The sequence below is a fragment of the Pteropus alecto genome, unplaced genomic scaffold (genome assembly GCF_000325575.1).
Source record: "Pteropus alecto unplaced genomic scaffold, ASM32557v1 scaffold245, whole genome shotgun sequence".
NCBI lineage: Eukaryota > Metazoa > Chordata > Mammalia > Chiroptera > Pteropodidae > Pteropus > Pteropus alecto.
Genome location: NW_006436669.1, coordinates 107,487 through 121,564, shown reverse-complemented (window position 1 = coordinate 121,564; position 14,078 = coordinate 107,487). Strand labels below are relative to the sequence as shown.

General features: G+C 36.6%; 1 protein-coding gene and 1 pseudogene across 1 annotated transcript in view; both read left to right on the top strand.

The window, feature by feature from the left end:
* The window catches only part of ZC3H13 (zinc finger CCCH-type containing 13), a 115,019-nt gene that overhangs the window by 86,519 nt on the left and 14,422 nt on the right, over positions 1 to 14,078 (top strand). The window contains 3 exon segments of the mRNA XM_025047947.1: positions 12 to 319; positions 12,385 to 12,537; positions 13,779 to 13,979. Coding sequence (XP_024903715.1) covers positions 12 to 319; positions 12,385 to 12,537; positions 13,779 to 13,979 — 662 coding nt within the window.
* Positions 3,674 to 11,702, top strand: LOC102879755 (annotated as a pseudogene).

The following is a 14,078-nucleotide window of genomic DNA, read 5'->3' as shown; positions in this document are numbered from 1 at the left end:
TCGCGAAGCAGGGACCGAGAGATGTTACGAGAAATAGATCGAGAACTAGACAAAAGGAGAGACTTGGACAGGGAAAGAGAGAGATTAATTTCTGATTCCATGGAAAGGGACAGGGACAGGGACAGAACTTTTGAGAGTTCTTCTCAAATGGAGTCCGTAAAACGCAATGAAGCAAAACTGGAGAGTGAACATGAAAGAGACCTAGAAGGCACTTCCCGAGACTCTGTGGCTTTGGATAAAGAAAGACTGGATAAAGATCTAGCGTCTGTACAGGGATTTGAAGATACAAATAAAGCTGAGGGACCTGAGAGTGTGGAAGGTGAGTATCACACCTTTTTGTCTCTTATACTACTACATTCCTTTTCAGATTTTATAGGAAACATTTTCTTTTAAGGTAATCTAATGATATGCATATCGACTCCATTGTTGTTTAGGGAAAGCAGATATAAGAAAACGTCATATCATATTTTAAAAATGTGTTCTCCTCATTAGTACTATCAAGACAGACTTGGTTCATATATCTAAATGAAATAAAAGATTACCTAGATTCATTATCTATAGATGTTAAAAAATAGTCATCACTTCTTTTTCTTCGATGTTTAAAAATATAAAAATTGAAGTGACTTCTTGGTTCAGAAAACTATTAGGGGAGTTGAGAATAAATATATGAAATAGTAACACTACCTAAAACTGCATTTAATGACTATAGATCCTACTGACACCCCCAGCTCCTAGAATGAGGAACCCTGAGAAGTCCACATTACTTTGGCTCATTCAGAGCCAACCTCAGCTGTGTGGAGCATCACTCTCCGTCCGTCAACCCTTATCTACTATACAAATAACTCATGCCTCTGCATTCCCTTAATGGGCTGCATTCTCTAGCCTTTTTTGTACCTGCTTCTCCCATTGCCTAATAGATCCTTCCCCTTCTTTGTTCTTTTTTACTCAAACTGCAAGTCCCAGTTTATGCATTATTATCTCTAAGGAGCCTTCTCTGCTAAAGGTGCTTACTCTTTAAAAATGAAGTAGCACCTTGTTTATACATCTTTTAGAGCATCCCTCCACTGTATTAAAATTATTTTCCCATGGTTTTATCTCCACTAAACTACTCCTTCATAAAGGACCATAGCTTTTTATTTCTTTTATCATCAAGACTATAGCAAAGACAGAATAAATGGCTCATAAATGAAAATATGTTTTGCCTATATGTACATGCCCTACATTTTATTCTTTGGTGAATTATACCCTAAGATAATAGTAATGGCTCCCCTGAGCTTTCTCCTGGAACTTTTGCCTCTATAGGACTGTCTTGTTCTGATACCAGTGCTTACACCGTTATTCTGACATCACCTCTCTACTTTAAGCCCCCATAACACTTCTAGAATACTTAATATATAAGCAGTAATATTTTATTACTCTTTTATTTGCCATATTGTAGCACTGAGACCAGAGTAAAAGTCACATCATTTTAAAACTATAAACATCCTTATATCCTTTGGTTATCTGATTAAATATTCCAATATGCCACCTGTTACGTATTTTTTCTACTTGACAAAAACCTCAACGTTCTTTACATTACATTTTCATCTTAATTTTGAGTTTAGGTAACATCAATTCGTGAGGTACAACCTTGGGTATAATTGAATATATAATTGAACTCATGATTATAATAGTTCTCTTGTGGTTGGAGTCTGTTCCCTTTATCTCTAAAATATTTTGTTCATTGGTTATGGTCATAGATAACAGCATAGAAATTTATAAGTGAATTACTTGCTGTGAAATGAAACTTTTTTTTTCACTTATAGTAGGAAAATGAGTTGGATAAACTTGAAAAATTAAAAATTCTATTATTTGCCTTTATGTTTAGATGCATATTTGTATAATGATAAGTTATTAAAATTGGTCACCTTACTAGTGAATTGGCGAGAGTATGGGGGCATTGTACAGTTTAATAGAATAGAAAATTATTAAAATGATTAGAAACATATCATAGTTTATTTGCTGCAAATTTTTATCTATAAAACATACTGTTGCATTTGAAAACTAGTGTTGTAAACTCAATAAATTGTATGGATAACTAGTGATTAGAAGTATTAAACGTGGAGTTCTGGTCAAGATGGTGGATTAGGTAAACACTGTGCATGCATCCTCCCATGACCTCATTAAAATTGCAACTAAATTATGAAACAATCAACCTGGAGAACGATCTGAAGACTAATTGGACAGAGAACTCCTGTAACTGTGTTTATAAAGAGGAGACCACATTGAGACTCATAGGAGGGGCGGAGACATGAAAGAAATGGGCTGGTCCCACACCCATATGGGGTAGTTGAGCATCAGATGGTAGTTGACCATCTAGCTGCAGAGGTCCCCCTGGAGGAGCAAGGGGCCCCAGCCTACACACGGGCTCCCCAGCCCAGGATTCCAGTGCTGAGAAGAATTATTCCCACAAAATCTGGCTGTGAAAATCAATGGGAAATCTGAATGTCCAGGCAAGATGGAATGAAACTGGAAACACAAAAGTCCCCTTAAAGGGCCTGCATACAGACTCACTCACTCACAGCAGCTTGGGGAGTACCAGAGACATAAAGGGAAAGACAAAGTCGTGTGGGCTTCCGGGCAAGATTTGGAGGGACAGCTGCCATTGTTCATTTGTTAAGCTCTCCTCCTGTGCCTCCTGCAGCCAGGCACCATCTTGCCTTTATTGAGCTCGATCTTACATGGATAAATCTGAATCTGCAGTGCCCTGGTGAGGTCCGTTTGCTCCACCATGGTAATTCCCTGAGACTCCACCCTCCCCAGCTCACAAATTGCCAGTGGAAATATCCTTGCTGGTAGCCCCACCCCACACTATCAGCAGAAGGCTCCTTTGGTATTAATCAACAGACCTCGACTTCCACACCTCAGGAGACACTTTAAGTGGTGGGCAACCAGCCGCAGCCCTAGTTACAGAATTTCTTGCACAAATCTCGGGTCCGCGGGCCCAAGACGGACAGCGGCAATTCCCGATGTGAGCCGAAACTCTTGCGAGTGGCCACAGGCTCACCATGGGCAACAATGCTAACCTGGAGAACACTACTTACCCTGCCCTGGTGACTCCCAGAGACAGTGCCTCATCCAACTACTGTACCACCCGAGGCTCATTCACCTGCTGAGCCTTACGGGCAGTGGGCAGACAGCCTCAGGACTTGGGGTACCCTAGGCCTTTTGCTGAGCTGCCTCAGGCCTGGTACCGATGGGAGCCAACCTCTGTTCACAGCGTGGCCTCCCTTATGTTCTTCCATGTGCATTACAGGCAACAACCAACCAAGGATAGCTTAGTAGCTCTTACCAGGTACCAGGTAGCCCCAGGCTGTTCACAGACAGTTGCTGATCTCGGCCTCCATGGGAGCCCCTACCAAGGGGCCGTAAAGCCAACACACTTAGAGGCTGGCATCACCTGAACAGACCACCATCTGATTAGCTCCACAGGTGGCACACACAAAGGATGGTCTCAATAGGCACATAAGTTCATGGGTCAAATCCCACTTTGTGGGGTCAACCCCACACAGCAGTTCATACTCTGTGGGCATGGCCAATATTCACAACCAGTCAGCCTGTCCCTCCCCAACCACCCAATGTGCCAGCAGCAATCAAGGATCAACTACAACAGGAGAACACAGACAGTCTACATATGGATACTCCTGGAGCACCTGGTGCAGGTTACCAGGGAGACTGCGTCACTGGGTCACTCAGGGTACCTACTACATGAGGACATTCAACCAAGACTGGGAAACATAACAGATCTACCTAGTACATAGAAACAAACACAGAGAGGCAAATGAGAAAACAAACATATTTCAAATAAAAGAACAGGAGAAAAATCTAGAAAAATAATTAAATTTAGGCAAGCAACCTACCAGATACAGAATTCAAAACACTGATTTAAGGATGCTCAATGAACATAGGGGAAGAATAGATGATCTCAGTGAGATAGTAAGCATAAAAAAGGACATAGAAATAATTAAAAAAAGACCAGCCAGAAATGAAAATACAACTGAAATGAATGTATTAGAGGGAATCAACAGATTAGTGAAGCAGAGGATCGAATCAGCAGTTTGGAAGATACGGTAGCAGAAAACATCCAATCAGAACAATAATAAGAAAAAATCCAAAAAAAATGAGGACAGTTTAAGGGGCCTCTTAGATAACATCAGGCACACCAACATTCCCATCATAGGGATACCAGAAGGAAAAGAGAACAAGGGATTGAAAACCTATTTGAAGAAATAACTAAAAACTTCCCTAACCTGGTAAAATAAATAGAAATACAAGTCCAGGAAGTACGTAGAGTCCCAAACAAGATGAACCCAAACAGACCCACACCAAGACACATCATCATTAAAATGGCAAAGGTTAAAGACAGAGAATTCTAAAAGCAAGAAGAAGGAAGCTAGTTACTTACAAGGAACTCTCATTAAGACTGTTAGCTGATTTATCAACAGAAACTGCAGGCCAGAGGGGACTGATAGGAAATACTCAAAGAGATAAAAAGCAGCTACCTACAACCACAGCTACTCTACCCAGCAAAGCTATCAATTAAAATGGAAGATGAGGTTAAGAGCTTCCACAACAAGAAAAAGCTAAAGGAATTTCATCCCCACCAAGCTAGTTTTACAAGACTGTTAAAGGGACTTCTTTTAGAATAAGAAGAGGGTGAAAAACATAAATATGAATAATGGCAATCATTACATGCCTATCAGTAATCATTTTAAATGTAAATGGATTGAATGCTCCAATCAAAAGACATAGGGTAGCTGAATGGATAAGAAAACAAGACCCATACATATGCTATCTACAACACCCACTTCAGATAGAAAAACAAAGAGACTGAAAGTAAAGAGATGGAAAAAGATAATTCATTCAAATGGAAATGAAAACGAAGCTGAGGTAGCAATACTTACATCAGACAAAATAGACTTTAAAACAAACAGGTGTTAAGAGGCAAGACAATCACATAATGATAAATGAATCAATTCAATAAGGATATAACCCTTGTAAACATTTATGCACCCAGTAGAGGGGCATCTAAATATATAAAGCATATATTGACTGATATAAAGGGCGAGTTCGACAGTAATACAGTAATAGTAGGGGACCATAACACCCCATTAACCAATGGATAGATCTTCCAGACATAAAATCCACAAGCAAACAGTGATCTTAAATGGCACACTAAACCAGATAGATTTAATTGATATTTTTAGAGCTTTTGACCTCAAAACAGCAGAATGTACATTCTTCTCAAGTGCACATGGAACATTTTCCAAGATAGGCCACAAACAAATCTCAATAAATTTAAGAGGACTGAAATCATATCAAGTGTATCCTCCAACTACAGTGGTATAGCACTAGAAATCAAAAACAAGAAAAAAACTGAAAAATACACAAACACATGGAGACTAAATAACATGCTACTAAACAATGAATGGGTTAGCTATAAGGTGAAGGAAGATGTCAAAAGATAGAGACTAATGAAAATGAAAACGAAAACACAACAAACTAAAATATTTGAGACACAGCGAAAGTAGTCCTAACAGGGAAATTCATAGCAGTACAGGCAGGCCTACCTTAAGAAACAAGAAAAATCTCAATCTAACCTTACACTGAAAGATACTAGGAAAAGAACAGTAAACAAAACCCAAAGTGAGAAGAAAAAGGGAAATGATAAAGATTGAAGCGGAAATAAGTGAGAGTCTAAAAAAAAAAAAAAATTCAAAAGATCAATAGTTCTTTGAAAAGATAAACAAAATTGATAAACCTTTAACCAGACTCATCTAGAAAAAAAGAGGGGACCCAATAAATAAAATGAGAAATGGAAAAGGAGAAGTGACAGCTGACTCCACAGAAATAGCGAAGAGTTATAAGAAAATACTATGAGCAATTAAATGCCAACAAATTGGACATTCTGGAAGAAATGGATACATTCCTAGAAACATACAGTTTTCCAAGACTGAGTCAAGAAGAAACAAAATCTGAACCAATCGATTGCTATTAAAAATTGAATCAGTAATCCCAGAACTCTCAACAAACAAAAGTCCTGGATTAGATAGCTTTGCAGGTGACTTTTCTACCAAACACTCAAAGATGAATCAAAACCTATTCTTCTAAAACTATTCCAAAACTTCAAGAGGAGGGAAGGCTTCCAAGCTCATTCTACAAGGCCACCATTACCCTGATTTCAAAACCAAAGACCAAAAAAAAAAAAAGAAAATTATAGTTTAATATGCTTGATGAACATAGATGCAAAAATCCTCAAAATATTAGCAAACCGAATTCAGCACTACATTAAAAAGATCACACACCACGATTAAGAGAGATTTATTCCTGGGATACAAAGTTGGTTCGATATCTGCAAATCAATTTATGTGATACACCACATTAACAAATAACAAATTAAAAGATAAAAGTCATATGATGATATTGGCAGACTAGGCAAAATGGTGTAGATGATAGAAGCTTTGCTCATCCCCTCTCGCGACCACAGCAAAGTTGAGATGGAAACACAGAGCAGACAGCAAGCAGAGTCGCCTAGGGTCTAGATGAACAGAAGACATACAACTATAAGAAATCACCCTGTGACAGAAGGAGGTAGGAGGGGGCAAACACGCAAGACTGCCCAGTCCCGAGCAGCTGAATGGGACAGAGGCAGTGGCAGCTGCAGTTGGCAGCTGCGGACATTCCTCTTAAAGGGGCCATGTCCGTGTCTGGACTTTTGCAGTGACGGACTCCTTGCTCTGAGCACCAGCACCGGGCTTGCAGCTTGGGGGACACCAGAGACTTAACAGGGGACATTGAGTTGTTGGAGCAAGAGCTGGAAGTGAGGCTTTCTACTGTGTAGAAGTGCTGGGAGTATCCATTGTTCCTCTGTTAAACCCTCCTCTCCTTGAGTGCAGATGCAGTGCTGACATAGCTGAGATGTCATCAAATTAGATAACAGAGGTCACTCCACCTGGAGAATTCCCTGAAACTTCGCTTCCCCCAAATTGTGCCCCCCCCCAAAGCCGCATTCAGTTGTGTCCTCTTGAGTCCCATGCCACTCGCTGAGCAACACCAAGACCCACACTGTTGGCAGCTGACCTCAGTTTCTGGTGTGGTTTCTTGAGGCAACTGTAAGCACAGCATCTTTGGATTGCTTACTGAATCTTAACACATAGCCTCAGAGGGGCACAGGCTGGGGCTAAAATTGGCCTGCAGCTGAACCCCTCTCAGAACTATTTTGTTGGACACCTACTGCACAAAGCCATGCCAGTAAGACCGGATGCCTTAGGAGCTTTGATTAGTATATAGAAACAGACACACACAGAAGGGCAGCCAAAATGAGAAGACAAAGAATCAGAAAACATATGAAAGAACAGAATAGAGATCAAGGAAAAATGGAGTCAAGCAGTCTCACAGATGCAGAATTGAAAACACTGGTTATGAAGATGCTCAATGAAATTAAGAGAAATGTAAATAAATTCTGTGAGAACTTTAAGAAAGAGTTAAACAAGAATGGAAATGGAAATTATAAAAGGGAACCAGTTAGAAATGAGGACTACATTATCTGAGATGAAGAGTGTATTAGAGGGCATCAACAGAGTGGAGGAAGATGAGAATCAAAACACTGATATAGAGGATGGAGAAACCAAAGACACCCAATAGAACTCTAAACATTCCACCAAAGAAACTGTTAGAACTGATAAATGAATTTAGTAAAGTAATAGGATACAAAATTAATGTTCAGAAATTGTTTGCATTTTTATACACAAATAATGAACTATCAGAAAGAAATTAAGAAAACAGTCTTATTTACAATTTTATCAAAAGATAAAATACCGAGGAATAAGTTTAACCAAGGAGCTAGAAGACCTGTAATCAGAAAATTATGTCATTTAAGAAAGAAAATTAAAGAAGATACAAATAAAAGGAAACATATACCATATTCATGGATAGGAAAAATTAACATCATTAATTTTAACCCAAAGGAATCTGTAGATTCAACAAAATCCCTATCAAAATGTCAATGGCTTTTCTCACAGAACTAGAACAAATAATCCTAAAATTTATATGGAACCATTAAAGACTCTGAATAGCCACAGCTATCTTGAGAAAGAAGAACAAATTTGGAGTTATTATGCAACCTGATACCAAACTGTATTACAAGACTATAGTAGTAATCAAAACAGTGGCATAAAAACAAACACATAGGTCAATGGAACAGATAACCCAGAAACAAATCCACACCTAAATATTCATTTAATCTATTAACAAAGGAGGCAAGAGTATACAATGAAGCAAAGACAATTCAATAAGTGGTTTTGGGAAAACTGAGAGATACATGCAAAAAATTGAAATTGACCACCTTTTACACCACATACAAGAATAAACTCAAAATGAATTAAAGACTTATAAATGTAAGACCCCAAACCATAAAAATTGCGGAAGAAAACTTAGGCAGTAAATTCTCTGACTTGATATACCTCCTTGAGCAAGGGAAAGAAAACTAAAACAAATGGGACTACATCAAACTAAAAAGTTTTACACAGCAACGGAAACCATCAACAAAATGAAAAGACAGCCTACTAGTGGGAGAAGATATTCACCAGTGATACATCAAAGAACTCATAAAACTTAGCACCAAAAAAACAAACAAACAAAAATAAGCCAATTTAAAAATGGTCAGAGGACCTGATAGACCATTTCTCCAAAGAGGACATACAGATGGCCAGTAGCCATAGGAAAAGATGCTCAACATCACTAATCATCAAGGAAATGCAATTAAGACCACAATGAGATATCACTTCACACCTGTCAGAATGGCTATCAATAAATCAACAAACAACAAGTGTTGGCGAGGTTGTGGAGAAATGGGAACCCTCATGCACTCTTGGTGAGATTGACAGTTGGTACAGCCACTATGAAAAACAGTATGGAAGTTCCTCAAAAAATTAAAAATAGAACTATCTTATGATCCACCAGTTCCACTTCTGGGTATTTATGTGAAGAAATCCAAAGCACTAATTTGAAAAGATACATACATCCCTATGTTCATTGCGGCACTATTTGCCATAGCCAAGATATGGAAGCAGCCTAAGTTCCCATCAGTAGACAGATTAGATAAAATGTAAGTGGTACATATATCCAATGGAGTATTACTTGGCCATATAAAGAATTAAATCTTAACATTTGCAATGTGACATGGATAGAACTAGAGGGCATTATGCTAAGTGAAATAAATCGGACAGAAAAAGACAAATCCATATGATTTCACTTAATTAGATGACTCTAAGGAACAAAATAAATGAACAAAGCGAAAACAGACTCATAGATACAGAGAACAAATTGATGGTTTCCAGATGAGAGAGAGATTTGGGACTGGGTAAAAAAAGTGAAGAGATTAAGAGTTACAGATAGATAGTTACAAAATAGTCATGGGGATGTGAAATACGCATAGAGACAATAATAATGTAATTATGTGTGGTGTCAGGTGGATACTAGCGTAATCATGAGGATCACTTCTTCGTAAATCATATAAATGTCTAACCACTAAGCTGTACACCTGAAACTAATGTAAAATAATGTTGAATGCCAACTCTATTTGAAAAATGAATAATAAAAATAAGTAAAAAGAAAAAAAGAAAATGCTTCATTTAAAAAAAGTTAAATATACTCTGTAATTTTAGGAAATTTTAAGTTCACAACTAACCCAATATGAGACAAAGCTTAGCCTACCTAGGTGGTTGAGAAAAGTTGGTAAAATAAATAGAATATACACCAGTGGTACTAACAAAAATGTTTTTAAATTGTATTATAGAATTTTTAAAAAATTACATTCATTAATTAAATGATAATATTGGGGTAGAGAATATGAATTGGGAGCTAGGGGGAGAATTAATGGCATTTTTACATTTTTACCTCACTGCTATAAAGTCCTTTATATGAGCTAAATATTATGAACTAAGATTAAAGTTTCAAATAAATTTTATTAATGAGTTTGCAAGTATAAAAATTAATGAGTTTAGGTAGAGAAATTTATGCATCATTTTTAAGTTACTAGATTTGTCTGGATATACTTCAAGTTTTACGATGAAAAATTATCACCACATAATCAACATTAATATGTTAATGGTAGCTTTTATTTCTCATTTTAATTGTAATCTGACCTATTTCGATATTGCTACCCATATTGAGTTCTTGTTGTTAAAACCAAATTTAACTAGGCACAGGTACATGGCTCTAGTGCACGCAGGTGCAAAAAGGGTGCAGCTCCTAGTCGGGTCTGGTGGTGTTGGAGCTCCTTGGGAAGAAAAAAAAAGAAGTACGAAGCAGCACTTTGAGTTGAAAGGGTATGTCCTTCAAAATGACCCTGCCATGCCAGGGAGTAACTCTTCACATCCACATTTCAGGCACATCTGCTTTTTTTTAGTAAATTAGAAAGCAGGACTCTTCAGGTTGGACAGAGAATAGCCACATTTCAGCTTCTATGTCTATCAGAAGTTTTTATTTGTCGTGAATAATCTGTCATATGAAGAAATTCATTTGAGGGCTCACCAGGTTACTGATGAGTCTCTGGAAAATACAAAGACAATCCTGGGTTTAGCCATTGAGTCTCAGGATGCAGGGACAGGACTACCACTATGCTGGATGAACAAGAGAACTAAACCTCATAGAAGAAGGCATGGACCAAATAAAGACATGAAAGAAGCAGAGAAGACTTTAACAGAACAAGTGTTGTGGCCTTTGTGTCTGCCCATATAATAGTATAACTAATGCTGCTAGAAGAGAACCTGACTCAAGTGGGCAGTATCCTAGGGAATCTAAATAACTTGGTCCTGGACATGGGCAGTGAGTTTTGAGGCTCAAAATCAACAAATAGACTGGATCATAGAAAAGGCTGACACCAGCAAAGATTGTATTGACAAATGCCAATGCCAGAGCAAAGAAACTCATTGACAGCTCAGTTACTGCTGTACTATTTATTCACTTGCCTAGCTCTTCCTTCAAAGTCACTGCCTTTTTGGAGTATGAGATTTTGGTTCCATATTCTTCTAATCAGGAGATAATGTGGAAGAAGGGCTAGGAGTAACAACCCCCATATTTTTTTATTTTCTTTTTTTTCCCTTGAGGGTAGACTGCCTGCTCAGCCTGCCTTCTAGTATTTTCTTTCTCAGTTTATACTCTTAGACTGGTTTTCGTACATCATATGTAGCATTGTTTTTCACCTTCCTAACTGTAGCAGATTCTTCTGCTTTCAAGATTTAGAAGCATTGCCAAAGACAGCCATTTAAAAGGAAGCTAGAACAGGGGTGGGGGAGTGCAAAAAGGAGAAGCAAGAGGTAAAAAGTTATTACCTCAGTAAAACTTTCAGGCCACAAAGTAAAAGGTTGCGTAACCACAGTAAAGATCTAGTTGGATTTAGTTTTCAGTTTAAGTTACGGTTATTTACCAATTTAGGCTAACACTTGGTTTTGGAACTTTTATACACAGTATTTTTGTTATTCATCACAACTTGGCAATCTCTACTTCAAAAAAAGAATAGAATGAGTTTTCTTAAAGTGAGCTTAATTCCTGGTGATTTATATATGTACATAGACTCTGATCACATTTAATATTGTACCATACAAGAACTTCGTATAAGTGCATGGCTTTTTATTTTCATATTATTAGTGTCATGGTTCCATTACAGGCTTACTAACATCAAATATTTGTCATTAGTCTTTGAAGAAAAAAAATATGTAAATATATGTGTGTAATATGAGAATTTAAAGCAGGGCTTAAAATATTTTGGAAAAGTTTGACAAAATTCAGGTTATCTTCAATGCCAAGAATTATGTTTAGATAGGAAAAAAAGAAACTTGTTTTGATCACAGGTAGAAAAACTGTTACAATGCTTTGAGTTTTATGTAGATTTAGACTTTTGAAAAGCTAGAATTCTTTTTAAGTGTGATTTGGAAAATAACACCTTTGGTGTATTATTGATAATCGCACTATCATTCTCTTTGGCTTGTATATTGAACTGTGTTCAGAATCATGTTTGTTTAGATCCTGAACGGTGTTATGAGAGTCTGATTGGTATTTGTCACCTTTATTTAAAAGCTAGCACCTGTACACTTCAAAGCTATTAATATGTATTGCTTGATCATTACAGTTAAATTTTGTAACTAAAAAAATAAATTTAATTGAATTTTGTTTTTCAGTTTTTATTTTTGAATCAAGTGTTATTGAATAACTAAAAAAATGTCATTTTCTAATAAAAAAATGCTTTTCTAATTTTTTTAATATGCACAGCCTCTACATCTTTGGTTTGACTTGTGTTCCTTCTCCTAACACACTCTTTTACATGATATTAATTTTTCTAATTAGCAGGAGATGACGAATCCAAGTTAGATGATGCCCATTCATTAGGATCTGGTGCTGGAGAAGGATACGAGCCAATCAGTGATGATGAACTAGATGAAATTCTGGCAGGTGATGCTGAAAAGAGGGAGGACCAACAGGATGAGGAGAAGATGCCAGGTAATCATTTGTAGAGGTTGAACATAAAAATTATGATTTATGATATCAAGGTATTTTTTTGTTCTCTTTCATGCTAAGAATTGATGATAGGCACTTTGAACTTTCCCCTTTATATTTTAATTAATGTTGAAAGGCCAGTAAAATGAAAATTATAGTGAATATGCTCTGCTCATATTTTTAAGTAGACTTTGCCTGTGAATTGGGAAGTCTCATTTAAAATAGCAAAATTGAAAGATTTCCTTTCTAGAGTTTAAGATTCATATTTTATATGACTTGGAATCTGACCAAATACTGATTGTCTAGCAGTGTTCTAGATGGTAGGTGTATAATACAGAGCTTTACAACTGTGGTGCCACAAACCAACTTTTGAAACAACTTCTCAGAAATTTGTAATAGTTGAAATTATGTTTGAACAGTATTTATATACTTTTTCCTATCAGTTTTCTAAATTCAGTAAGTATTTTCACGTACAGTACTTAGTATCTTTCCAGAGCTTACTCTACTGATTATATATAATTAATCTGATTGTAACTAATAATTTTTCTTTTAGTCAGAGTGAGGTTCTTTGTTTCATCTGGGTATGTAGAATATTGAATTTTTATTTTGACTTAATTTGCTCTTATTTCACAGTTGTTTCTATTAATGTAAAAGGTATGTATGATTGTTGACCTTTATTATTGGCTATTAGATATTTCTTAGTAGAACATTATTTTGTTTATTTCCTCAACTGTTCCTTGTCAGTGGATGATTTGTTCTCAATATTAATAATAGCCACTGTCCGATTCTTAATGTAAGTTCATTATGAATTGTTTTTAAAAAATAAAATTGTGTGTGCATGTGTGTGCATACATGCAAACTAAATTAGATTCCTAAATTTAACCCATGAAAGGATTCTGATACCAAGTTTCAAAACCTCAGACCTCTTCTTAGTGAAATAATGGAGTTCTTTCATTGGTGATCTCTCAAGCAATTTAAATGAGTTATTTGTAAGAATGGGTCTGCTTGGGTTTTTGTTTGCTTGCCTGTTTTCTTTTGGTAAGAAAAATTTTGATTTGTAAAGGTCCTTAGATTTTAAACATTAGTGTTTATAGAAAAATTTTCATTGTAAGAATATGACATTTTTGGTTTAAAGTACTTGTTATTTAATGCCTTTCTGTGTTTTACAATTTATATTTTTCTGTAGATAACAAGAATGCTAAATCGTGGTGTAAAAATAAATCCTGTTTTTTAACTTTTTACAGATCCTTTAGATGTGATAGATGTAGATTGGTCTGGTCTAATGCCAAAGCATCCAAAAGAACCGCGAGAGCCAGGGGCTGCACTCTTAAAATTCACACCTGGAGCTGTTATGCTGAGAGTTGGGATTTCTAAAAAGATGGCAGGTTCTGAACTCTTTATCAAAGTCAGAGAAACATGTCAGAGACTTTTAGAAAAATCCAAAGGTAATTCTATTCTACTTTCATTATGTACTGTCTGCTATAAGTATTAAGATTCCTTTTACAAGGATTTACAAGGATTCTGTTCTTTTCTCATGTAGCATT